The 26,791-nt window shown below is 46.0% G+C and overlaps 1 protein-coding gene across 1 annotated transcript in view; it reads right to left on the reverse strand.

Annotated features, from left to right (window-relative positions):
• The window catches only part of PGS1 (phosphatidylglycerophosphate synthase 1), a 676,499-nt gene that overhangs the window by 355,489 nt on the left and 294,219 nt on the right, over positions 1-26,791 (reverse strand). The window contains exon 7 of the mRNA XM_086931083.1: positions 6,187-6,696. Within this exon, the coding sequence (XP_086787209.1) occupies positions 6,187-6,696 (510 nt within the window). The remainder of the gene's footprint in view (positions 1-6,186; positions 6,697-26,791) is intronic.

Raw genomic sequence — 26,791 nt, forward strand, 5'->3', positions numbered from 1 at the left:
TTGCCATGGGCTGTTCCGTAGGGGGCATTGGTGAGGTCAAATGGTAATTCATCCTACCATCGTTGACCACCAGCATAAAGAGACCCGATTCATGGCAGTCTGTACCCAGGTCCATCATGGCCTTTCCTAAGAAGACCGATTTGTGTATATTTACAAGTTGATCTCTGGACCAAGCAATATTGGTTGAGGTAGAAAAACGGGTAGCATGGCTGGCGCTGGCCGCGGTACGGATGCAGATGGGCGCAGACAGGCTTGCCTTCGGTGCATCTTGGAGCACATTTCCTCAAACTACTCCTGCCTCGACTCAGATACTCAGATTGTTGCATTGTTTTCCTGATCAGTGGTTCAGCACATCCTAAGGCAGAAAATACTTTAGTCAAAATATTGAAAATACAAAACGGTTCCGTCATTGCTGGGGGAATCTTTCAGAAGAGAATAGATTTATGAGTTGATAATATTCAGCATAAGAATAACTTCCCTTCCAAATGACAGTCCTGGCGGTCTTTCCTTTTGCAGAATTTTGATTGCCCGCCCTTCCACACCCCCTGTTTGCTTTGAAAGTGTGTAGTGGCCTAGCCTGCCTCGCGTACACCGTGCGTGAGGCCTGTAGAGTGTGTCTCGTGGCGTCCGTTATGACACGCGAGACAGTGACAGTTGGCGGGGTGAAGCCGATTCCTTATGTGACCTGCCATGTGAAGACGTGCTTGTGGGAGTCGAAATAAAGACTTTGCTGAACTACTCCGTTGTCCTCCTCGAGTTATTACACTCGAAATAGGCGACGAGGACGGCTCCCACGGAGAACCCACAAAAGAAGATTGAAGTTACCTTAGCAACGTTGAAGGAAGAAGCTGTCTTCGTGCCTCATCGGAGCGGAACATGGATGCAGTAATCTTCTTGAGCGGCGAACTGCTTTGTGGTCAGCCACGACTTTGCCGAGGAAAAAAGCGTTCGACTGCTGCTCGTGTCCGGAGTTCTGTGCTCGTGTGTATGCTGCCGCGTTAAGAAAAAACTGAGGTGAGGAGCGGTGGGACGCGCTGCGGTGGGCGTGTATTGTACGCAACTGGTCCCGCCTTGATCGTCGATCCTCACTGGGCTCGCACGGCAGCTTCTGCCCGCCCAGTTCTTAAAGGGGTATCAACCCATTCCAGTCCGTGGACAGTGCTGATTTATGTGGGTGAAAGGCTCATCCAGCAAAGACACTTCTGGGCACAAATCCAACCGCAAGTTGGAAGAAAAGTAAATAAACATACCAGCTTTAGTTCGTGGACTGTACTGATTACTGGAGGTGAAAGGCTTATCCTGCGAAGACACCTCTTGGGCACAAATTTAACCCCTATTTGACAAAGTAGAAAATTAACATAGCACGTCTTAAGGGAGGTAAAACAAAAATTATTCTCCTGTGCCTTTCCTGGTTAATGTGCATAAAAAAAAAAATACAAGAACATTTCTAGCCCACATTAATTTTAGGGCTCTTGGAAGAATTACAGGAGCTAACGTTTGACTATACTCTGTTAGTTAATGGATAATAGAAGCTAAAGTGAACCACCCACTGTCAGCTTCTCTCATATTCTCGTTTTCTCCAGCTAAAAAGGGAAAAAAACATGATGCAGTCCATCCATCCTCCACCTCCTTTTCTGGATACACCAGGTGAACCATCAGTGCCTTGGAGGAAGTGGTTTGAAGCGTTTGAAAATTATTTGGGTGCTATTGGTGCACATAGATTCAGGGCAGAAAGAAAAAGGTTCTTACTACTTCATTCTCTGGGGTTTGAAGGAAGGGAAACTCTCAAACATTTACCAGAGGTGGTAGGTGAAGGAGGTGAAGAAACAGATGAATACAAAGACACTGTGAGGAAATTGAAAATGAGATATGACAAACAACCCAGTGTTGTGGTATCAAGACATAAGTTCTTTAAAAGAGAGCAGAAAACAGAGGAAGACGTTGACACGTATATTACTGCATTGAGGAAGATGGTGGCAGAGTGTGAGTTCGAAAACTTCAGTGAACAATTAGTATGTGACCAGTTTATAAGTAAATGCCTGGATAAAACCATAAGACAAAAGCTGTTGTCCTTGGAAAATCTATCTCTGGATGAATCCATCCGTATAGCAAAAAGCATTGAAACTTCACAGTCATCTATCAAGGAGCTAGAGAGTAAAAATACTGAGGTGGTCACCCCTGTGCGCTTAAAAAAATCTTGAAAAAAAGAAAGATTATCAACCGAATAACTTTTTCAAAACAACTGACATCTGCTTCAGGTGTGGCTATCCCTCACATGCAAAAAGTGGAAGGCCATGTCCAGCGAGGAACGCAACTTGTCGAAAGTGTGGTAGATTAGGGCATTTTGACAAGGTTTGCCAAACTCATTTAAAAAAAAACTAACCAAGTTGCTTGCGTAATGGATGCTAGTGGTAGTGACAGTGATGACACTCTTAGTGAACTTAAAGACATGGTTTTAGTGGTCAATGAAGGAAACATAAAAAGTGGTGATCCTAATGACTGTGTAGATCCCTACGCAATCATCGGCGTAGGTGAAGAGAGTTTGAGGCTTCTTGTAGACTCTGGAGCAAGGATCACAATGATAAATGAATCATTGTTCAGGAAGAAATGGGGAAATAGACCCCTGCAACCGCCAGACCGTGAACCTGTATCCTATGAAGGAAGGAGCATAGAACTTCTGGGATACTTTGAAGACATCCTGATTTTCAAGAACAGGCACAAATATGGGAAAAAATATGTGGCTGTGCATGGCTTAGACATAATAGGATGGTTCCATCAAGGTTTGTTCAGCATGATGCTTTGTCCAGGAGCAAAGGAGCAAATATTGGTTGTTCGTGACCAACCACATGTAGAAGAATTACTCAATAAATACCCTAAAGTATTTTCTGGTGAATTGGGGAAAATCAAAGGATTCAAGCACAAAATTAAGATAAGGAGTGATGCTGAGCCGGTTAAACACAAAATTAGAAGTATTCCCTTTAGCATAAGAGAAGACTTGGAGAAAGAACTTTTGTCCATGCAGAAAAGAGGAGTTATCGAACCTATCGTCGGACTGGTCTTCGGCTTTGGTGGTAGCTCGGAAGAAAAACAACGAACTCAGAATCTGCATTGATTTGCGCAATCTGAACAAGGTGATTTGGGTGGATTCGCATCCCCTACCGAATATTTCAGAAATGTTGGGTGTGGTTGCCAGTGCCAAGGTGTTCACCAAACTAGATTTGGCCTCGGCATATCATCAAATCGAACTTGATAAAGAATCACGCCATCTCACCGCGTTTAACTCTCCATCTGGGCTATTCCAATTTTGTCGTATGCCTTTCGGCCTTGCGTCGGCAGCCTCTGTCTTCCAGAGAGTTATAGTTAATTTGCTCAAGGGAATAAAAAACGTGGCCATATTCCAAGATGACGTTCTGCTGTTCGCTAAAGATCAACAAGAACATGACGTGGTGCTGAGCAAAATTTTTTCCATTTTCCAGGAACATGGTGTGGTCCTAAAAAGGGACAAGTGTGTGTTCTCAAAAGACAAGGTAGAATATCTGAGCCACACCATCTCAAGCGAAGGAGTCACACCCAAGCCAAGCTTGGTTCAAGCCATTGTCGATGCTTCTGCACCAAAAGACAAAGCTGGTGTAAAATCCCTTCTTGGTCTTACTGAATTGTATGCCCGCTTTATTCAAGACTATGCTTCGAAGATACGTCCCATATCAAAATTGCTACAGGACAAAAGTGAATTTGTGTGGGATGATAAATGCAAAACCGCGTTCGAATGGATTAAGGAACAACTGTGTACTGTCAAAGCTTTGAAACCTTTTGTACAGGGGGTCCCGTGCACTCTGACTGTGGATGCCAGTAGCTATGGTCTTGGTGCCGTCTTGACACAGTTGGTTGGTCAATATGAACACACAGTAGGATTTGCATCCAGGGTACTTAGAGAGGCAGAGACTCATTACTCTGCTATTGAGAAGGAGCTTCTAGCATGCTGGTGGGGCATTGAAAAATTCAAAAATTATCTGTGGGGGCGAAAGTTTACACTTCAAACGGACCACAAACCGTTGGTTGCAATTTTAGGAAACACCAGCAGCCGCAGTGCTACTCCTCGCATTGCACGCCTAGCATCTAAACTCTTACAATTCAACTTTGATGTAGTGCACATTGCTGGTGGGAAAAATGTGAGGGCTGATGCACTGTCACGTTTGCCTGCAACTACCTGTCAGGACATGCAATGTAATGATGACTGTTGTTATGACGAAAAAGAGGATTATATCGTAGCAAGTGTGGAATTGACAAATGTATGTACAGTGGGACAGGAAAGTTGGAGGGAGGCCCTAGCTAGTGAAGAGGTTTTACAAAAGGTGATGAAGCACATTACCCAAGGGTGGCCCAGGGAAAGGAATGTGGACGTGGCTTTACAACCTTATGTGAAAGTAAGTGAAGAGCTTTCGATAGAAGATGGTCCGGTATTCAGGCTCGAAAAACTTGTTCCACCTGTGAACATCAGATCCACTCTTCTAGCCAAGGCTCATGAGGGGCATCTGGGAGCCACACTTACCAAGCGTAGGGTAAGAGAGTACTTCTGGTGGCCTCAAATGGATAGAGCTATTGATGCAATGGTGCAGGAGTGCACCGTTTGTTCTTCTAGTGACAAATGCCTACGCACTGTCAGTTCCCCTCTCACACCCATACCCCTTCCGGGTGGTACGTGGGAAAAACTAGGCATCAATGTACTAGGACCCTTTCATAGTCTACCTCAACAATGCAAATTTGCAATTGTTATGGTGGACTATTACACTAAGTGGCCGGAAGCCAAGTTTGTAGCCAAGGTTGACTCCAGAGAAATAATTGACTTCATGAAAGAAATATTCATGAGAGAAGGGTTTCCTCAATCCATTATCTCCGATAATGGAGTGCAATTTGTATCAGCTGAGGTGGAAGAGTTCCTTAAAGAATCTGTCATCGCTCATCACAGAAGTTCTCTCTACCATCCACAAACCAATGGTTTGGTGGAGAGACTTAATAGAGTCATAGGTGATTGTGTCAAATGGGCTATAGAACACAACAAGGCGGTCCCCCAATGTGTCAGGACGATGTTGTGGTTCTATAGGACCACCCCCCATTCTTCAACAGGAGTGTCTCCTTTCGAACTATTGAGAGGAAGGAAACCATGTACTGAGTTTAGACCTGTTTGGATGTCTAAGTGGTATAAATCTAATTCCACTCCTCAAGAAATAGATGAGAAAGTAAGGAACAGGTGTGCCAAAGTCCAGTCCAAACAAAAAGAGTACTTTGATGAAAGGAAGCGGGTTAAGAACAGAGAGTTTGCAGTTGGTGACTGAGTCAGGGTTAAGAAACAAGGTTTTGTAAAAAAAAGGTCAATCCAAGTTAGGGGAAACTGTTGTGGTGGATAAAGTGTGTGGAAGTGCTGTCCGTGTCAAAGGAAAAGACTGGTGGAATGTTAACAAGGTGGTGAAAGTCAAAAATGTTTCTAACGATGCTAATAATTCCATGTTCGGAAGAGAAGTTTCACAAAGCGTCTCTCAATGTGATCTCAGTGTACAGAGTTCTCCTCCTCGTCCCTCTACTGTCAGGAGGAGTACCAGAGCAGTCAGAATGCCAGTTAGATACCGACAATAGTCCCTCTTCATTATTGTTACCTTTTCTTAGAGTCTGTCTGTCTGTCTCTCTCTCTCTCTCTCTCTCTCTCTCTCTCTCTCTCCCTCTCTCTCTCTCTCTCTCGCTCTCCCTCCCTCTCTCCCTCTCCCCCTCTCTCCCTCCTCTCTCCCTCTCCCATCTCCCCCTCCTCTCTCTCTCTCTCCTCTCTCCTCTCTCCCCTCTCTCCTCCCCCCCCCCACTCTCCCTCCTCTCTCCCTCCTCTCTCCCTCTCCCCTCTCCCCCTCCTCTCTCTCTCTCCTCTCTCCCCTCTCCCCTCTCACCTCCCCCCCCCCCTCCAGGATGTGGGAACACTCGTGCCATCACCTCAAGTCGTGACGGACAACGTTTGCACAATGCCCTCACAATGTGCTACACCATGAGATGGAGAAAAGACAAGTATGGAGGAGCCCCACGGAGCTTTCATTATTAAAAATAGTTTCATAACCACAAAGAAACACATACACACAATCCCTGCAAGCACATTAGCTCATCCCCATGAAATCGTTGCTCTGTGATTTATATGATCCCAGGCCTCACCTTTGGCGTGGAAGGTCCAGCCGTCTCGGCTGTACTCCTGCAGCTGCACCCGGTGCTGCTGCTGGCGCCGACAGACCTCTTTGTAGAACTGCTGCTCTATGTGTGTGTAAGCCGCAGGGATGGCTCCAGCCACGCCCTTTGCACCAAAGAAACCATTGACTTCTGGGGATGCCAAGAGGATCTGGTAGTGGGCTCGAGTCCCAAGGACAAGGTCCATGTAGGCCTGTGTGAGGTTAAAGTACCCTGTAGTTAGGCTGACTTTTGTGCCCCTTTCTGCTTCGGTCAGGAGCGTCTCTGTGACCAGTTCGTCTATTTCAATCCCAAAAGGCTTCATCTGTATGAGCGGGTAGATCCAGGTGTCTGGCGCCGATGCCTGCCTGCCATCGAGCGGGGCGGTGCTCTCTGTATCGATGCTTCTACTGTGCTGTTGGAGACGCTGCTTCATTCTTGCAGAATTCACCACCTCCATTAGTCTATGGTTTGCAGCCTTGCAGTATTCCTCTTTGTCCCCTGGAAAGATCGACCAAATAACTTTATTAGGCAGTGTTCAGCAGTTCAAGAAGAACAGTGAAGTTAACATAACTTGTCATTCTAGTTCTGCATTCTAGAGATGGGATCCTGACGGAACTCAACCGTAGAGTATTCCCGGCAATATGCAGTGACCCCAGAACACTTGTTTCCCACAGTATTATGCAAAAAAAAAAATCTGCATTGGAGCCACACATTTCAAAGCGAGTCATTTACATGTCACCTCCATAGAGTCCAGCAGGTAGATTTTCCCTGAGTTTTTAGACATGAATAGACAGTTTAAGTAACAACAAAACATATATTGCAGCACCTAGCTAAAACAAGCATTTACAATGCAATGGTCTCGGCATTGTTAAAGTTAGAGCTATTGGCATTGCTCATGACATTTTTTATTTATGTTTTTTTAAAACATAAATAAATGGCATTGTCATTTACAATGCCAATAGCTTAATCTCTCGCAAATGCGAGACCTATTGCATTTGCACACACACACAGAGCCACACACAAAGCCACCCACACACACATACAGAGCCACCCACACAGAGCAACCCACACACACAGAGAGCCACCCTCACACAGACAGAGCCGCCCTCACACAGACAGAGCCGCCCTCACACAGACAGAGCCGCCCTCCAGGGGCGGCCTTAGGCATGTGCAAGCTGTGCACCTGCACAGGGCCACCAAACCCCAGGGGCCCCCACGCCAATATATATCCTTAATATAATAATCCTCTGAGGATGGATACATATTTGTGTGGCGGCTCCTGGCAGGGATTTGGCGGCCAGGGTCTGTTCCACTTCCAAACACCCTGACCCCCCGTCTTCACTGGCCTCCGCGCTCTGCCCCGCCCGGACCCACTCTTCTGGGCCCCCCTACCTACGCTCCCTGCCCAGGGCCCCTGCGCCCTCACACAGACAGAGCCACCCTCAAACAGAGTCACACACACACAGAGCCACACACAGGCAAGAAAAAAAACGAACAGCAGCAGGGAACAGAGGCAAGAAATAACAAGGGCAGCTCCCCCCCTATACAGAAACGTATTCCCAGGTGCTTTGTGAATTAGCAACCACCTGCCCCACCTACAGGGCAAATTGACCTAAAAAAACAGGCAGTCTCACCCCAAGGAGGATGGAAGCAAAAGAAACTAGGAGTGAGGGATGCGGAATGAGGACCTAGGAGTGAGGGATGCGGAATGAGGACCTAGGAGTGAGGAATGCGGAATGAGGACCTGGGAGTGAGGGATGCGGAATGAGGACCTGGGAGTGAGGGATGCGGAATGAGGACCTGGGAGTGAGGGATGCGGAATGAGGACCTAGGAGAGAGGGATGCGGAATGAGGACCTAGGAGAGAGGGATGCGGAATGAGGAACTAGGAGTGAGGAATGCGGAATGAGGAACTAGGAGTGAGGGATGCGGAATGAGGACCTGGGAGTGAGGGATGCGGAATGAGGACCTGGGAGTGAGGGATGCGGAATGAGGACCTAGGAGAGAGGGATGCAGAATGAGGACCTAGGAGAGAGGGATGCGGAATGAGGACCAAAGAACGAGGGAAGGGGAATGAAGACCAAGGAATGAGGGATGTGGAATGAAGACCAAGGGATGCGGAATGAGGAACTAGGAGTGAGGGATGCGGAATGAGGAACTAGGAGTGAGGGATGTGGAATGAAGACCAAGGGATGCGGAATGAGGAACTAGGAGTGAGGGATGCGGAATGAGGAACTAGGAGTGAGGGATGTGGAATGAAGACCAAGGGATGCGGAATGAGGAACTAGGAGTGAGGGATGCGGAATGAGGAACTAGGAGTGAGGGATGCGGAATGAGGAACTAGGAGTGAGGGATGCGGAATGAGGAACTAGGAGTGAGGGATGCGGAATGAGGACCAAAGAATGAGGGAAGTGGAATGAAGAACCAGAAGTGAGGGATGCGGATTGAGGAACCAGAAGTGAGGGATGCGGATTGAGGAACCAGGAGTGAGGGATGGGGATTGAGGAACCAGGAGTGAGGGATGGGGATTGAGGAACCAGGAGTGAGGGATGGGGAATGAGGAACTAGGAGTGAGGGATGGGGAATGAGGAACTAGGAGTGAGGGATGGGGAATGAGGAACTAGGAGTGAGGGATGGGGAATGAGGAACTAGGAGTGAGGGATGTGGAATGAAGAACCAGAAGTGAAGGATGTGGAATGAAGAAATGCTGGCATTGATACTGTGCCTACATGGGCTCTTCTGGCATGACATGAAGTCGGGGACAGACAGAGGACCCGCTGAATCTCAGTGACCTTTGCATGCACAAGGTGTAATTTCCGCCTTGTGTGTCACTCCCCCTTTTGTAAACATTTGCCCTGGAGGGAGCGCCTCGAGTTTAAATCTGATGGAAGACACTACTCTCTGCCCTTGGTGACGTGGCATATTTCTTTAGTGTTTCGCTAACACCGCATTTTAAAATAATATTAATAAGTACAACGCTGCACAATTCTCTCCCAATTGCTCGGCGCAGCACCCAGTATTTTCATGCAGCGCTACATTGCATGGTATCCATACTAATATAATAAAGAGAGAGCCCAAACCTTTGAGGCGGGTAATCTCAGGAACCACAGCACCAATCACAACACCCAATACAGCGTTGGAAAGGGCAGTTGCAGCAGAAGGACATAGGCTATACAGATGCCCACCATATACATTTAAAAGGTAAAAGAACCGTGACAGCAAAGTAGTCCATTGTGTGCGTGTCCGAATGTGCTGTGGGGGCGTGACAACCGCTGGGGGCGTGTGGTACGTTCCACTCTTCATGCCATGTCTCATATTGTGTGCTAATCCCACCCTGCTCCCTTTAAATACCCCTGCACACCATAATCATAGCCCACCCTTACTCCTTAAAATACCCCAACACCCTTAAACACTAACCCATATTAACCCTATAAATATACCCTGTACCCCAAAACCCAAACCTATCCCTAAAAATACCCCTGTACCCCCAAACTTAGCCCTGAACCCTAAAATTACCACTGTACCCCAAAACCTAAACCTACCCCTGAACCCTAAAATACCCCATGTACCCCCAAACCTAGCCCTGAACCCTAAAAATACCACTGTACCCCAAAACCCAAACCTACCCCTGAACCCTAAAATACCCCTGTATCCCCAAACCTAGCCCTGAACCCTAAAAATAACACTGTACCCCCAAACCTAGCCCTGAACCCTAAAAATAACACTGTACCCCCAAACCTAGCCCTAAACCCTAAAAATAACTGTACCCCCCAAACCTAGCCCTAAACCCTAAAAATAACTGTACCCCCAAACATAGCCCTAAACCCTAAAAATAACTGTACCCCAAAACCCAAACCTACCCCTGAACCCTAAAATACCCCTGTACCCCAAAACCCAAACCCTAAAAATACCCCTGTTCCCCAAAACCCAAACCTAGCCCTGAACCCTAAAAATAACCCTGTACCCCAAAACCCAAGCCTACCCCTGAACCCTAAAATACCCCTGTACACCCAAACCTAGCCCTGAACCCTAAAAATACCCCGGTACCCCAAAACCCAAACCTAGCCCTGAACCCTTAAAATACACCTGTACCCCAAAACCCAAACCTACCCCGAACCCTAAAAATACCCCTATACCCCAAAACCCAAACCTAGCCCTGAACCCTAAAAATACCCCTGTACCCCAAAACCCATACCTATCCGTAAACCCTAAAACTGCCCCTGTACCCCATAACCCAAAACTATATCTGAACCCTTAAAATACCCAAACACCCCAAAACATATACCTCAGTACCCCAAAACATATACCCCTATACCCATACTTACCTTATCCAAACATTAAAAAAAATGCTTTTACCATTCATGCATTTACAACAAATTTCGTTGTAAATGTATGCGTGGTAAAAGCATATAAAATGTAATGCCATGCGTTATAATGGCATTGCGGAGTCATGGTACTTTCGTAATGAAAGTATGCGGAGTGATGGTATGCAGAAAGAAAGTTGCGGAATAATGGGTGTTTACCCTCCCCCGGTAAGTACTTTGGTGGCACGGCGGCCCACATCTCAAGTTCAAGTTCGGAATTTGTATAGCGCACTACTCACCCAGAGGGTCTCAAGGCGCTTGAGGGAGGGTGTGTGCCTTATATATCGAATAGCCAGGTTTTTAGCGGTTTTCTGAAGGAGAGGTGGTTCTGTGTGAGGTGGAGGTGAGAGGGGAGAGAATTCCAGGTCTTGGCCGCTAAGTAGGAGAAGGATCTTCCTCCCATGGTGGATCTATGGATGCGCGGAATTGCGGCAAGGGCTTGATTGGATGAACGTAGTTGGCGGGTGGGTGTGTATAAGGACAGTCGTGTGTTGAGGCATTCGGGACCTAGGTCGTAGAGGGCCTTGTGGGTGAGGAGACAGAACGTTATTCTCTTGTTGACTGGGAGCCAGTGGAGGTCTTTCAGGTGACCGGAAATGTGAGCTTGACGTGGGATGTCCAATATGAGTCTGGCTGAGGTGTTTTGGATGCGCTGGAGTTTTTTCTGTAGTTTGGCTGTGGTTCTGGCATAGAGGGTGTTTCCATAGTCCAGTCGGCTAGTGACCAATGCGTGGGTGACTGTCTTTCTTGTTTCGGTGGGGATCCAACTGAAGATTTTTTTGAGCATGCGAAGGACGTTGAAGCATGCAGATGAGACGGCGTTGACTTGTCTGGTCATCGAGAGGGAGGAGTCTAGGACGAAGCCCAGGTTGCGTGCATGATCTGTGGGTATGGGTGCTGTACCCAGGGCCGGTGGCCACCATGAGTCGTCCCAAGCAGAGGGGGATGATCCTAAGATGAGGACTTCCGTTTTGTCCGAGTTTAGTTTTAGACGGCTGTTCTTCATCCATTCAGCTACTTCTTTCATTCCTTCGTGTAGATTGGTTTTGGCGGTGTTTGGGTCTTTGGTGAGGGATAGGATCAGCTGGGTGTCGTCTGCATAGGAGATGATGTTGAGGTTGTGTTGTCGCACGATGGATGCGAGGGGACTCATGTAGACGTTGAAGAGGGTGGGGCTGAGTGAAGATCCTTGTGGTACGCCGCAGATGACTTCGGTGGCATCTGATTTGAATGGGGGAAGGCGGACTCTTTGGGTTCTCCCGGCGAGGAACAAGATGATCCAGTCCAGAGCTTTTCCTTGTATTTCGACGTTGCTGAGGCATTGTATGAGGGTGTTATGACAGACTGTGTCGAAGGCAGCGGAGAGGTCAAGTAGGATGAGGGCAACCGTTTCTCCGTTGTCCAATAGAGTTCGAATGTCGTCTGTTGCTGCGATGAGGGCGGTCTCGGTGCTGTGTTTGGCTCGGAAGCCGGACTGTGAGGGGTCGAGGGAATTGTTGGATTCAAGGAAGGCGGCGAGCTGACTATTGACGGCTTTCTCAATGACTTTGGCAGGGAATGGGAGGAGTGAGATGGGGCGGTAGTTCTTAAGTTCAGAGGGGTCTGCTGTGGGTTTCTTTAGACGGGCGCTGAGTTCGGCATGTTTCCAGCTTTCTGGGAAGGTCGCGGAGTTGAAGGAACAGTTGATGACATCGCGGAGGTGGGGTGCGATGATAGAGTCTGCTTTGTTGAAAATGTGGTGGGGACATGGGTCGGTTGGCGATCCTGAGTGGATGGAGTTCATCAGGCGGATGGTGTCTTCGGTGGTGATTGGGTTCCAGGCGCAAAGGTTGTGAGATTGCTGATTTGGTTCGGAGGTGGGTGGAGTGGACTGTTCTTCGGATTGGTTTTCAAAGCTGTTATGTATGTCGGCGATTTTGTTGTGGAAGAAAGAGGATGAAGAGTCGCAGAGTTCTTGGGAAGGAGTGATGTCGTTTGTGCCGGCGGTGGGGTTGGTAAATTCTTTGACGATGTTGAATAGTTCCTTGCTGTTGCTTGCTGTTCCAGCAACATACTCATATTTTTTCACCACCGATTTGAAAAATACACAGATCTCTCTCATTGATGGCCAGCACCGACATACACTTTTAGACACACCTCCCGCCACAAGTTCTAGAATTGCGAACTTTAGAGCTAGGGAGCTACGTTCGAATCTCGGCATCAGCTCAACATCCTGTGATTCCAGGCAAATCGCTTTGTCTCCCCGTGCCTACCACAAATGAATGTGTTCTTCTGTAATGTAGTTTGTGCTCATGCCATGTTCTCGAGTTCGCGCTATATAATATTGCAAGGAAAAATAATGTAGGGAAACTCGAGTTCACACACTACTGAACGCGCAAGTGCATCAGCAGTGCACTGTAAATCTGAGCGTTTCACAGGCCTGTCACAGATAAGAAATGCTATCAAAACGAAATCCTACAAAACAATATACTACTGGCCGGCAGCAATTCATACCCGGACAACGTCGGGACAAGCTGCTAGTTTTTAATAAATGTGGGACTTTTTCAGGGTGTGGAGACAATGGCTGAATTGAGCTGAAAAAGCAGAACTTAATAAAACGTAATAAAATTGAGATGAATCGGGTCTCCTCAATGTCTTTGACTTGTTTACTGCCAGTAGAGCGGGATTACTTGGGCCTTATTTGGAGAGATGTGTGATGTGACGTGTGTTCGGATTACCGTATATATTACCGTATATACACACACCGAGCGCGCATCTTGAGCCCTTTGCAGGCCTCTGGTATCCACTGCTTCCTGCTCGGCAATTGCCCTAAGAAATAGCACTCAATTTAATTGAAGAGAATTAACTCACCTTAAAAGACGAAAGGCTAAATTAGTTTTGTGAAAATTCAATTTGTTATCCTCAGATAAAAGTTGATGTCATCAGCAAACGTTTATTTTAACAAAATGTGAACGGATTTGCTGGAAGGTAAATTCTAAACATAATTTTGCTGCGTTCTTTTTTATTGTACATCGCAACAAAATAAGGTGATTGAAGCATCTATTTATAGACAGTTTTTTTTTTTTTTGCAAAGAAAATGCAGGGCACAACTCTTAGTCCTATGACCTATGCTATCCGTTAATTGTATCATATATGCAACGTTTTGGTGGGTCGCTAGGAGAGAAACTTATAATCTTTTCCTCAAAACCACTATAAAAAAAAAAAAAAATACATGTCGAATTAGCCAGGTACCGTTATCGGTGAATTGAGTGATTTGGCAAAATCTGCAGTAAAATAACCCTTATGACAGTGACATCATTTTGTAAAGAGTAAATGTGAAGAATGTTTAAAAAAAATAAAAATATGTAGAGCGAACTCAGTCCAAGGGCATTGGAGCGTTTTTGCATGAGCACCAATTATTTTGCTTGTAGATTAGGTGAGTTGCCCAGAATCGCAGGATGTTGATTCGACGCCGAGACTCGAAGCTCCCAAGTCTGGGGAGGCTGGCGTCTTTGAGGGAGACAATGGGCTCTCTGGGGTGATCGGGGCTCCCTGTGATGTAGGGGTTCTTTATTACCAGGGCTGCCTAGTCTTGATTCCCCCTCAGGCCTCTTTCTTCCATATCCTCATCTGACCATTGCAGGTTCTTTTCCATCCGCATTCTCCCTCTGTATTTGCCTCACCAACATTCAAAGGATGGACTGCTCCTCAGGCCCCACTGGGTGTCAAGCCATTGCACTGTGCTGAATACAGGTGTCTACGGCAGATGCATTCGCCCACTGAGCAGTCCTACCAGGCACAGCTTTGTAACCGCTAAACCTTGAGGTGATTGTCTGTGCGGGGGCAGAGGGGGGCGTTTGGAAAACGGCATCTAAGGCTCATTTGCATAATGTTTTCGTCCTACGACACGTTACTTCAGATTACAGCGTTAGCCATTTATTTCCAGACGGTGGTGGGTCGCTAAAAGAAATTGTAATCTAATGAGTTTTTTCCTCAAAACCATGATTAAAAAAAAATCTGGTTTTGGGAAAACTGATTTTAAACAATGTATTACATACATTATATAATGTATTTAACGCATAAAACACGTCGAATTAGCCAGGTACCCTGTTATCAGTGAATTGAGTGATTTCGCAAAATGTGCAGTAAAATAAACCTTAATACAGTGACATCATTTTGTGACGAGTACAGTTGAAGATTTTTTTTTGTTGTTGCATTTTTATGTAGAGCGAACTCCGTCCAAGGGCATTGGAGCGTTTTGCATGAGCACCAATTGTTTTGCTTCTATGCACGAGGAGATTAGGTGAGTTGCCCAGAATCACAGGATCTCGAGTCGACGCCGATGACTCGAAGCTCCCAAGTCTGCAGCTGTGCCTACAAGACATTCCCTATTTTTAGGGATACGCCTGGTGCGAGACTTGGGGAGACAGGAGTCTCTCTGGGGAGATCGGGGCTCCCTGCGAGACATCTCGGGGCAGGGAAAGCCACTCTACCTGAGCCAGGGGTGCGTTTTTATCACGGCACAAGTCGTAAAACAAGCTGCCTTCCACCGCATCCTAGATTAAGAACGGCTAGGGGGAGTGGGGGGGTATGGGGGGAGTGCAGACAGCGGTGAGGCCAGCCCCCCCCATTTCGCAAAATGTGCAGTAAAATAACCCTGATTACAGTGACATCATTTTGTGACGAGTACATTTGAAGAATTTTTTTATTTTTTTTGCATTTTTATGTAGAGCGAACTCAGTCCAAGGGCATTGGAGCGTTTTGCATGAGCACCAATTGTTTTGCTTCTATGCACGAGATTAGGTGAGTTGCCCAGAATCACAGGATCTTGAGTCGACGCCGAGACTCAAAGCTCCCAAGTCTGCAGCTGTGGCTATAAGACATTCCCTATGTTTAGGGAGACGCCTGGTGCGAGACTTGGGGAGGCTGGAGGTTTTCTGAGGGAGACAGGGGGCTCTCTGGGGAGATCGGGGCTTCCTGCGAGACATCTCGGGCGGGGGAAGCCACTCTACCTGAGCCAGGGCGTTTCTCCGAGCCATTTGTGAATGACCTCAGAGAAACATGGTGGTGTGGAGCGCTCCTCTCTTGCCTTACGATCTCGGAAGGCAAGAGAGGAGCGCTCCACACCACCATGTTTCTCCGAGGTCATTCACAAATGGCTCGGAGTCGGAGAAACGCCCATAATTTTTTGGATTGAGGGCCGTGTATAGGTCAGACTGGGACCTCGGCGAGAGGGAGGGTGTAACGTCCACCACTAGAAAAGGGGTGGGGCTTAAAAAAAGAGAAAAACGCCCCCGAATCGCGTCAAGGGGGGCCTGAACTGAGTGACGCTCCTCTCCTCCAATAGCTGGCCAGCATTTACGAGGCCAGCCAATGGAGAAGAGGGGTGTGTTCAAGCCCCCATACTACACAACATAAAATTTCGGCTCCGCCCACTGCTTACGCAGTGAGACGGTAGCCTCAACCTAAAAAGATAGCTTACCAGGTTAGAACCATGAACAACCATGTCAGTAGAGAAAAATGGAACAAGAGAATACCTGCTCAGTTAAAGTGCATTATGTCAAAAAGAGCACGCTGATCCTTTAAGGGCTCAGCAGCTTCCTTCTCCAGCATGCCCTGCACTGGCAGTTTGTTTTACAGCCTCAGTTCTTTTCACATGACAAATTATAATCTCAAACTTACTAATGGAAAATAAGTTACATTTCCTTCTGTAGGGTCCTCACTGGTAGTCATAAATGTACAAGAATGTAGCAAGCCTCCCCCCTCATAGCAAATACGAGTATTTTTCAGAAAAATCTGCAAGACAGTAATTTATTTAATTTTTATTAAGCGCATACATGGCCGGAAGGCATCAAAGCACTGTACAGTGCGCACAGATCGCCCATCTTTACAATGGTGATCATATAGATCATAGGGTTACATCAAGTTGCATTCTAATTACACAATGTAGAAACTTCGACAATCATTACAAATGGCGGGTAAATGATTAACTAGGGTCATGCTAAAGGAGGACAGCAGATCTTTTTGCCTTGATGTGCTCTTAAGATTAAGCCTCTACCTTTTATGAAGTATCCTCGGTTGGATTGGGACAACATGTGTACGTACATCAGTAGGACAGGCCAGGGCTGCAGATTTATCTCCCAGGTGGGCATGGGGCTGATTGAGGAAATATATAGTACATACTGCCAAGATTTAACCAAAGAAATTTTTTAAAGCTGCCAAACTATTGATTCGGCTTCAAAGTCTCATCCAAACAATAACGTTGTTGACTTTGTGTATTGCTCTTCAAAGAGCAGTCTTACAGATTTGAGAAAGAGAAACGTTGCTTCAGCCAAGCAGCTGTAGATGATTTTCCGCTTACAGAATGTGCTTTTGTTCCAACAGGCAAAGGCTTGTCAGCCTCTTAAAAACAACATACTATGCAAGGCACTATCCAACTAGCAATGGTTTGTTTAGTGGACGCCGTCTGGTACAGGGGGGTACAAAATTGACAAATGGGTAATCTAAATAAAACTTCAACCCAAACATCTAGTGAGTGTTTTGTTTTTTCTGCTCGAGCAGAAGGATTGCTGAATAAACACTGGAAGAGATATAGACTGATTGATATGGAAGCTAGAGGCAATATTGGGTAGCAAATGTGGGTGCATTCTTAACTAGCATGTTACTTACCTTCAGTAACACCTTATCGAACACATCTACTCCATCTAGCCCCAGATTCATTACCTCAGAGCACTCCCCAGGTGTCAGACCGTATCTATAAATGTTTTTGAGCAGTCACCTTGAAGCCAGTAAGTGGCGTCATTAGTGCCAGAAGTGACATGGGTCATGACTATATAGGCACCATCCCACTGCACAGACCTTAGTTTCGCGACTGTTTTTTTGTACATCAGAAGCATGGATCCATGCGGAGGTAAAAAACTGTGTGCCAGAATGAGGTCCTCAAGGTCAAGGTCCTCTTGAACAAGTTACATTTCTCAGAACGGGGGAGATGGGAAAGTCAGTAAGGAAACTGCGGCTTGACAGTCTCTACCAGAAAAAGGTGTTACCAAAGGAAAATAATGTGTTCATCTGTTAGAGACTTATAACTACAGAATCCTTACCCTAGAATAGATACCAAAGCAATCTCTCCCCAGAGAAGGTTTGTGGACTGTTTTACACTAAAACATCCTGAAGGACTTAACAGACGAAATGCCCATCACGCCGGACTTGACTGTCTAGGCAGTAGTGTTTGGCAAACATGTGCAGCACTGCCCACATAGCTGCCTGACATATGTACAGGACCGAGACTGCAGGAGCTAACGAAGTGGTTGCAGCCTTGGCTATGGTGGAATGAGCCCACAAACCTTCAGGCAGTTGCTTTTTGGCCAGTGTGTAGCAGATTTTCATGCAGAGTACATGCCATCTGTAGGTGATTTTCTTCTGCACTGCTTTGCATTTCTTTGAACCAAGAAAACCCACAAAGAGTTGATCGTCCACTCGAAAGTCTTTAGTATGATCAATGTACAATTATAACGCTTTTTTGGGATCCAGGCGGTAGAGTCGATCCCTCTTCTTTGGAAGGGTGAAGTAGGGTAAATAAAGACAGCAGCATGATGTCCTGACCAACATAAAAATGTGTTATAACCTTGGATAGAAAGGGGGCATGGGTCCAAGGACCAGTTTGTCTGAAAAGAAAGTACTATTCAGAAGGCTGGCTGAGAGCGCCTGCAACTCACTAACTCTCCTGGCAGATGTAATAGCTATGAGAAAGACTGTTTTGCCGGTGAGCAGTCAAAGAAGGCAGCTCTGCATGGGCGCAGAATGTGGTCACATCAAAAACGTAAGAACTCAAATAAGGTCCCATTGGGGCATAATGAAAGATGTAGGTGGAAACGTGTGGTAAACCTTTCAGGAAGAGTGCCACAATGGGTGACTTGAACAACAAGGGCTGATCCGGCAACTACAACAAAGCAGAGATGGCTGAAAGGTACCCTTTAACTGTGCCAAAAGCAAAGACTTGCCGGGCTACCGAAAGCGCAAACAACAAAACTTCAGACATAGGTGCAATTCAATTCAATACATTTTTTATTGATTTAGATCTCTTAGGAGATCAACAACTATACTAAATACATGATTCCATCTCTTTTTATAAAATTCTTCTACAAACATTTTAACATTCTCATTTAAAACACGAATAAAACAGATTTCATAAATTTGTACAATTTATAACAAAAATACATTCGGTGTGCATTTAAAAAAGCGATCAGGTCAGTGGAGGAGGAGAGGTTATATCTAAAAACAATGGATTTTATAAAGCTATTTCTAGCCTCTACTACCTACTTATTGGAACATAAACAGAAAACATGTGTTAAATCCTGGGTTCCTTGATTTCATTTGTCACATACCCCACTTTCTTTATCTAGGTTACACCAAATTCTTGTGTAAGCCTTTAAAGGAAGTAAACCTAGTAGCAGGTGGAAACGTGTTGTAAACCTTTCAGGAAGAGTTGAAGGCAGTATGCCTAATCAAGCTCATAGCTTATCCGGGGAGTCATATTTTTCAAAAAGTGCTTCAAAGTGTGCTGGGACCAGGATTGAACTATGGTTCAGTGCATTGTAAATATTCTAAAGTGGTCTTAAGTTTGGTTTAGAAAGTATCATGGTTTTTCCCTGACTTGAAAGTTTTGTGTGTCACTAAGGTCCTTATATAGATAACTTCAGCGTGTAATAGTTTAAAAGCCCATCTGTTTATGTTGGCAAAAGCTATTGAGAATGTACTTACTTTCGGGAGTTCTAAGCGAAGAGTCTGTACTGGAACAGCCTGACTCAAAAAGGTTATTTTACCTAATAGTTGCCCCCCCCCGCTGACATTCAGTACATTCCATCTAGCTATGGGAATATACTCTGTAGCATAAGTTATGGTTAGTGACATTTTTGCCCTATATATTTCTTAAAGAGCTTGAAAGTGTCTCTTGCCCGTGTAGGAGTAACATTTTCTTTCGGGATTTATATGTGCTACTGCTTTTTGGTTCATCTGATGTAAGTGGGATTGACTTCTAGGGTTTGTGATAAGACTCGCCCGAGATAGGTATAGGTTTTTGCCACATCGATTGTTGTGCCACGTTATTTGCATATACATTGGGTATGGAGTTTCCTACCCCTAAATGGAACTACCTTACTCTTAGAGATATTCACCTGTAGGTAGTTTGCTTCAGAATATTGTGAGTGGGTGTAGACAGCAGGTTAACTTGTTTTGCAGAACACCAAACCACAAACGTGTCCCATCAGCAGGCATAAATGTGTTTCAATGAGGGTCAAGAGTACATCACACACTTTGAGAGGAAGGTCAAACACTCAACTGTCTCTGTTCAATCTCCATGCATGTAGCTGGAGTATGTGTAGGTTGGTGGAAAACACTGCCCTGTTGTTGCAGCAGGAAGTCCTTCCGTGGGGACAGCCTGATAGGAGGGCAAATGCTCAGGAGTTTGGGATACTAGACTCTCCGTACCCAATCCGGAGTCACAAGCGTGACTGGAGCCCTGTTGATCCTGAACTTCTTGGAAACTCAGGGCAGGATTAGTATCAGCGGAAAGGAGGCCCGAGTTCCACTGGAGACAAAAAGTATCTCCAAGCAAAAGTCGCCTTGGAAACTCCAGCGTGCAAAAGTGCTGACAGTGCACGTTCTTGGCAGTGGAGAATACATCTAACCAAGGTTCTCCCCAGTCACAGAAGAGACCTTGCACCACCTCCAGATGGAGAAGCCAATTGTGATCAACAAGGCATCACCACCAGAGTTTGTCCGCTTTGTCATTTATGGAGCCCAGCAGGTGCTGCACAACCAGGAAAGTGTCCTGATGTTTCAGTTATGTTCAGAGGAACAGACCCTCTTGACACAGGGTCCAGGAGTCCACTTCTCACCTGCTTGTTGCAGAATCACATGGCGGCAGTCATATCCATTTACACCTAAATCAACCTTACGTTGATAGATGGATGGATGGATGGATGGATGGATGGGAGGATGGGAGAGACGACAGCCTAGGGCAAGGCCACCTTAAACAGCCAATTATCGAGGTAGAGTAAGAATGGAATCCCCAGCCTTTGCCAATGGGCTGCATCCACTGCCATCACATTATTGAAAACCCATGGCGTGCTGGTAAAGCTGAAGGGGAGTACAGTGAATTTTAAATGTTCCTGACCTACCTTGAACTTCAGGTAACATCTGGGAATATGGAAATATGAGTCCTGCAACTCCAGAGCTACCATCCAGTGTCTTGGATCCAGGGCAGATAGAAGCGGAACCAGAGTGAGCATATTGAACTACTCCTTTTCCAGGAAGTGGTTGCAAGGATCCAGGTCTAGAATAGGACGGAGGAGCTCATCCTTTTTCGGCACCAGCAAGTAGCGGGAAGAGCAACCACGGCCAACTTCTGAAAGAGGAACCCTTTTGATGGCTCCTTTAGCCAGAAGAGCCTTTATTTCCTGTTGCACACGTGATAGGTGGTCCTCGGTGGCAAAGGTGGTGGGGTCATTGGAAAGGAAAGGCATAACCCCTCTGTATAATCTGAAGCATGCATTTGATCAATGTTATCAACTGCCATTGTGGCAGGTGATGCTGTATTCTGCAGCCAACTGGTTGCCCATGATATTGTGAGGGCATATTAAAGGGGGTTTGAAGCTGCAGCTCCAGGGGGAATGGATTGGGTAGACTTTTGGCCTTAGTTCCCACAAGGTTTGTGGGAGACACACCACAAAAGGAGAGGGGTATGTTGGCTAGGAATGAAAGGACGTGGCTGATAGCCCCTACCGTAGCCATGGAAGGAGCGGATTGCGGTTGTCATGGGGCCATGTTGAGTCCTTACAGACTAGCGGTGGCCCTGCTATCCTTAAAATGCTCATGCACTGAAGCCGCCTTGATGCCAAAGAGGCAAGTATCATCAAAAAGCATGTCCATAAGGGGTGCCTCAGTCAAGCAAGAGGACCACTGTCCGGAGGGCCTGACTAGCAGCAAGGGCAAACCCGCTGGAGGAAATCCATTTGTATCCCTCCTGGACCCATGGCCCTGAAAGCGCTCCAGAGGTGTTGGTCGCAGAAAAATTAGGTGCATGGCCTCAAAGAATTAACATATTTGGGTGGCTCCAGCTCCTTGAAACTCAGTCAAGTGTGGAGCCGACTCAGGCTCCACAAGGAAGACCTGTGAGTGGGCCTAAATTTGTGGGGTTATTCCTGTGCCTCGTCCGATGATTAGGACCAGCACGGAGAAGTCGAAGAGCGCTTCAACTTCTTGGACGTCTTCTTGTGCGACTTACCTAAAAAGTTGTAGGTCACGACTACGACCAGCATGAGTGACTCAGAGTAGCTTCAGGACTTCCCTCGCAACCGGGACCTGGAGAGCTACTGAGTCAAGGGATCAGGAGCTTCATGGCTCGTCTGTGGATGGCCTTCCGGTGCATAGTCTTGCACTACGAGAAGACACTGGAGTTGTGGTCTGGCTCCAGGCACCAAAGACACACCAATGGGCGGTCTGTCAGACATTTGACTGGGAGAGGCACCACAAGGTTTACAAGCGGTTGTTGTTTTAGGTGACGTAGTCCAAAAGGATGAAAGGACAAAAAAAAAAAGACACCAGTGTGAAAATGTTGACAAAGTCACAAAATCCAGTCAAAAAATGACTGGGGTGCTCGATCTGGAAACGAAGGAACTGAAATCAGCACCCTGGGTTGGTACTTATATAGGCACTGCAGACACCACGAGGAGCTAAATGACGCTACCTACTGTCACGTAATAGGACTGCTAAAAAAAAGTTCTGAATCCACTGGTGAACAATCTAAAGTAAGGAATCTGTAGCTAGAAACGTCTGTCAGATACAGACCTATAGTGATGGAAAAATTCAATATGGCTCAATAGCAGATAATAGCTGAACACTCACTAACCTTTGTGCTAGAAGTGATGGCAACCGGAAAATATGTTGAAATTATGCCTTATGGATAGGCTCAAAAGGTGGAACTTTTAATTTAGATAGCACAAAGTTAAGTTCCCATAGAAAAGAAGCCTGTTGTCTTGTCGTTTTTGCATGACACACCATCAGCCCTAATGAATTAGAGGAAAAGTGCACAGACATTTGTTTAAACTACACACACACACCCCTCCCGCCCCTCTCCACAATCCCACCTCTGCACATTTATTTGGTGTAGTTTTTGTTTCCTCAACCACAAACCCTTTATATAGTTAGATTCTGGAAGTGAGCTGCCCGGCTTATCAGGAATGCATCCATAACTATGGTCTGAAAAAGTAGGCTCAGGTGAATTGTAGTTCCTTTCAGAAGGTTCCCCCTTTTTGTCACTACCATCTGATTGATTTTCATACATGTGGTGTCAGCTTCAGTTTGTCCTCCCAATTCTCCTGGTCTCCAATCTATTGGTCTTCCATGCATCACTGGAGATATCTCATAAAGAGGCGTGCATTGGGTACCAGATAAATGAACAAAGGTGAGTGTTCCCAGCAAGGATATTTGGAGTGCCGTAGGAAAGGAGATTTGCAGCAGGTGTTGTCCTTTCTACAAAATGGTATCCCCAAAAGAGACGCTTCTCCAATTTCTGCATCCAATGGAGTACCTAAACAGTGTAGGACTTAAATAGGAGGAGTTGTCTATTTTCCATTGTCAACTTGAAGACCTAGATGATGAAAATTGACTTTTCCCACAGTGAATATTAGAACTTTTTGTGTTTTGGCATTATGTAGATTAGAAAGTAGCAATCTTGCCCGTTTATTGTAATGCTAACTCCATTACTTTTTCTGATATATGTATTGGCTTGCCTCAAGTCCAAGGCCGGACTAAATTCCTTCTTGAGGACCAAAAAATATCTTAAGTAAATACTTTCCCCTCAATGTAATGGAGGAACACTTTCTATTGCTTATTGTTGTAGGAGAGGTTACCTCCATTAATAAAGCGTGAAACTAATGGTTGCAACACGTTTTGGTGGAATCATGAGAGGTGGGGATTCGAATTGTGTATCTTTTCTCAATGATTTGCAAGCCTCACTTGTCTGATGAAATTCGTATTCACGCTTCTAGATATTTTGATACACTTCCTCGGAAAGGAGGTAGAGTTTTAATTGCTTGGACTGGCCTCCGGAGTTTCAAGTAGACTTGTTGAGGGTGCTGCTGACCTTTTCCTCTGGGTGAAAGTTTGTGGAATGGGCTTTGCTGTTACTGTTGCCCATACTGACCGTAGGCCCACGAACAGATTGCACCCTCTGCCTGTCTTGGTAGCTGTAATCTCAGTGGAGATACTGGACTTTAAACATTTCTAAGCTTTGGGCACACTGTTTTCAGTGTTTCTGCCTCCTTTCTCGTTCTATTCATACATTTAATCGTTTGTGTGTGTATCTAATATTAATGTTTCAGAGAATGGAGGTTCATTATTGTCAATGAAGCAACGAGCTGGAAACCCAACTAAGTCGCTAATCTTGGAGAAATCCCGTAACAGAAATGAATAACTGAGAAATCTGCAGAGCTACAATTGTTTTTTGTACCACCGACAATCGCAGAGACGGGTTTTGGTTCTTGGCAAAAGTAGGGCAAATCTTGTTTCTAAACCATATATTTCTTTTGCAGGCTAGAAATATCCATCTTCATGGTTTCAAGGGAGAGAAAAGTATTTTCTGCAGTTTTGCAAATCCTCGAACCAGCAGCAAAGTTGTTCTGGAAGCCACTGTAGGCTGAAGTGTCTACATGGTTGCAGAGACAAGTGTTTGTGACATGTCCAATTTTATATTGAGAATGATGCCCATTATTACTTCTTCCTAGAAGCTGGTGTCTTCCACTTGGGATGTGTGTAAAAGAGACGTAGTTGGTGAAGTCAGAGTGCATGTTGAACAAGAATCTCAGAAGAAATATGGTGATTGCAATTGCATAGGCGATTTTTTTCCATTGACGTTGGTCAGGTGTTGTGGGAAGTTCTGTACCTGGTTGGAATTAGATGTGAAAAATGCAATGGTATCTTCCTGATTGGTGACTCTAATGCTCCTTTTACACCATTGTTGACTTAAATGGTAGATCTAGAGGTGGTAAAAGATGCAGAATAGGATCAGTGATAGAAATTAGAATTCTTGGCATTTTCGCAGGAAGAAGTGAAGAGGTATAAAGAATGACAGGTGTGCTGGACAGCCAGAAAGATTAGTATGAGGAAAATACCTCAACATCAACATCAATCCGTCTTATGATATAAACTTCGGCTTCGATGCAGTATGTTTCGACTGCAAAGGTGGAAGTCTCAATATCAAATGACTCAATCACGATCTGTCCAAAACCGATGGGATTAACACCGGTGATGTCCTCACAGTTGATAGTGCCCTTCGACAGTCAACATGGTGCATGAAGCCTGCCATAAATCATGCACTTCTGAAGATCACACAGGAGAATCAAGTGATGGCGGTGAGGTTTATGTTGCCTCCTCTCTTTTGTTCTCCCCTTTTGGAGACTGCGGAAGTTCAGGAGAGGACTTACCCCTCTCTGACTGGCCTCCAGTGACTGTCTCCTCTCTTGCTCGGCTTTCAGATCCTCCAGCTGTCTTTTGAGGCGTATTCCTTCCCAGTCTTTAAGGGTTCTTTTCGACATTTTGTGACGGAACACACTAAATTTCACTCAAAAGCGTAGGTGAGAGACATACTACACAGTCCTGGTGAGGACCTGGGCAGCTTTCTTTCTCCCTCAGGAAGGGCACTTCACAAAAATGTGAAGGCATTGTGAGTAAAAATCAGATTAGAAATGTGGGAAAACTTGTTGGATTCGCTTGAGGGATTTAAAAGACGTCATGAGAAGTCCAGAACAAAGTACTTATGAAGAAGAAAGTCTCAATGAATTGGGAGAAAATCTTTATGAAGTGCTCTAGGATCCGGTCAGTACGAGCTGGAAAAAACTGAATTAGAGTACAGTGCATGCTGGGTGAGGGAAACTGCTGAGCCCTTAAAGGAGCAGTGTCCTCTTGTTGCCCCAAGCACTTCAACTTAGCAGCATTCTTGTGCTTCCTTTTTCTCTACTGTATTAAAGGTTTGCTAATTTTTCTAACCTGGAAAGCTGACTTTTGGTCTGCTAGGTGCTGCAATTCAAAAACTTTAATTATTCCCTAAACTGGCTATTCCAATGAGAAAAACTCAGTAAAATCTTGCCTACTAGAGAAAACATATAAATGACTTACTTTGAAACGTGGACACCCAAATGAAGATTTTTCTACTATATTATAGTTGAAAAAAGTGCTCTAGGTTCCGCGCACTTGCGGTCGAAGAGTACATTCACATAGCTAATAGAACTCAATGTGTTCTCTGCATCAGGCCTGAACACAGACAAAAATGGCAATGCTCAGTTACTGCAGGGAATAAGTACTATTGTGTCATTAGGGAGAAGTCAATGACCCCTATGAACAATATGTTGCATTTATGCCAAGTGTGAGAAACTAGTTTCATGCTTAAGGGGGGTGGAGCCCTGCTCAAGCAAAAGCCACAATCCTTGTCAGGGTGAACACCTAACAGTAAAAAAAAAATCCTGTGCTTAACCCTCTGGTAGCGTGGCACAAACGCAGTAGGCTTAACTTGGAGGCAATGTGTGAAGTATTTATGCAGCACTGTTAGACCTGGCCTCGTGGCGTGGCCCTCCCTGACCTATAGCGCCCCGACAATCCCCTGTACCCGCCATCTATCCTCCCGGTGCCGGATGCCCCTACACCCCATCACACCCGAAGGCCTCCGGTAACCATTCCCCGTCCCTAAAATGGCCGACCCCAGCCCCAGCGAAACCTAGGCCCTAGACACGCCATGCCGGCAGGGGGGTAGAGGGCTTCCAGTGAGCGAGATAGGGAGGAGCAGTTTCGTTCACACCTCTGGCCCCCCCTCGGAAGACTGGTTTCGATCAGCCCTCTGGCCTTCCTGAGGGCTGGCCCCACGCCCTGCTGGGGTTCTGGAATCCCCCGGACGCAACTTCAAAGGATCAAGGGCCGGCTGACCGGAAAACCCGGCCTGTGAGGGCCCCGGACTTCAAAGGAAAACAGGACTATAACAAGTGGTGCTATGGAACTCTCCGCCAGTTGAATCCTGGACGAAGAGAGCCCTGCTAACATGGTCGCGGCTCGACGATCATCGAAGAACAACGCTACCTGAACTTTGGAATCTTGGCGAGCTCTGCTGACATTGTCGCGGCTCAAGCTTGGCAGAGACTAATATCTGCCTGTAACCATCTGAGCCCTGCTGACGTGGTCGCGGCTCCCTTGAACCCTGAGAAC

This window comes from Lissotriton vulgaris, chromosome 7, assembly GCF_964263255.1.
Source record: "Lissotriton vulgaris chromosome 7, aLisVul1.2, whole genome shotgun sequence".
NCBI classification, from domain to species: domain Eukaryota; kingdom Metazoa; phylum Chordata; class Amphibia; order Caudata; family Salamandridae; genus Lissotriton; species Lissotriton vulgaris.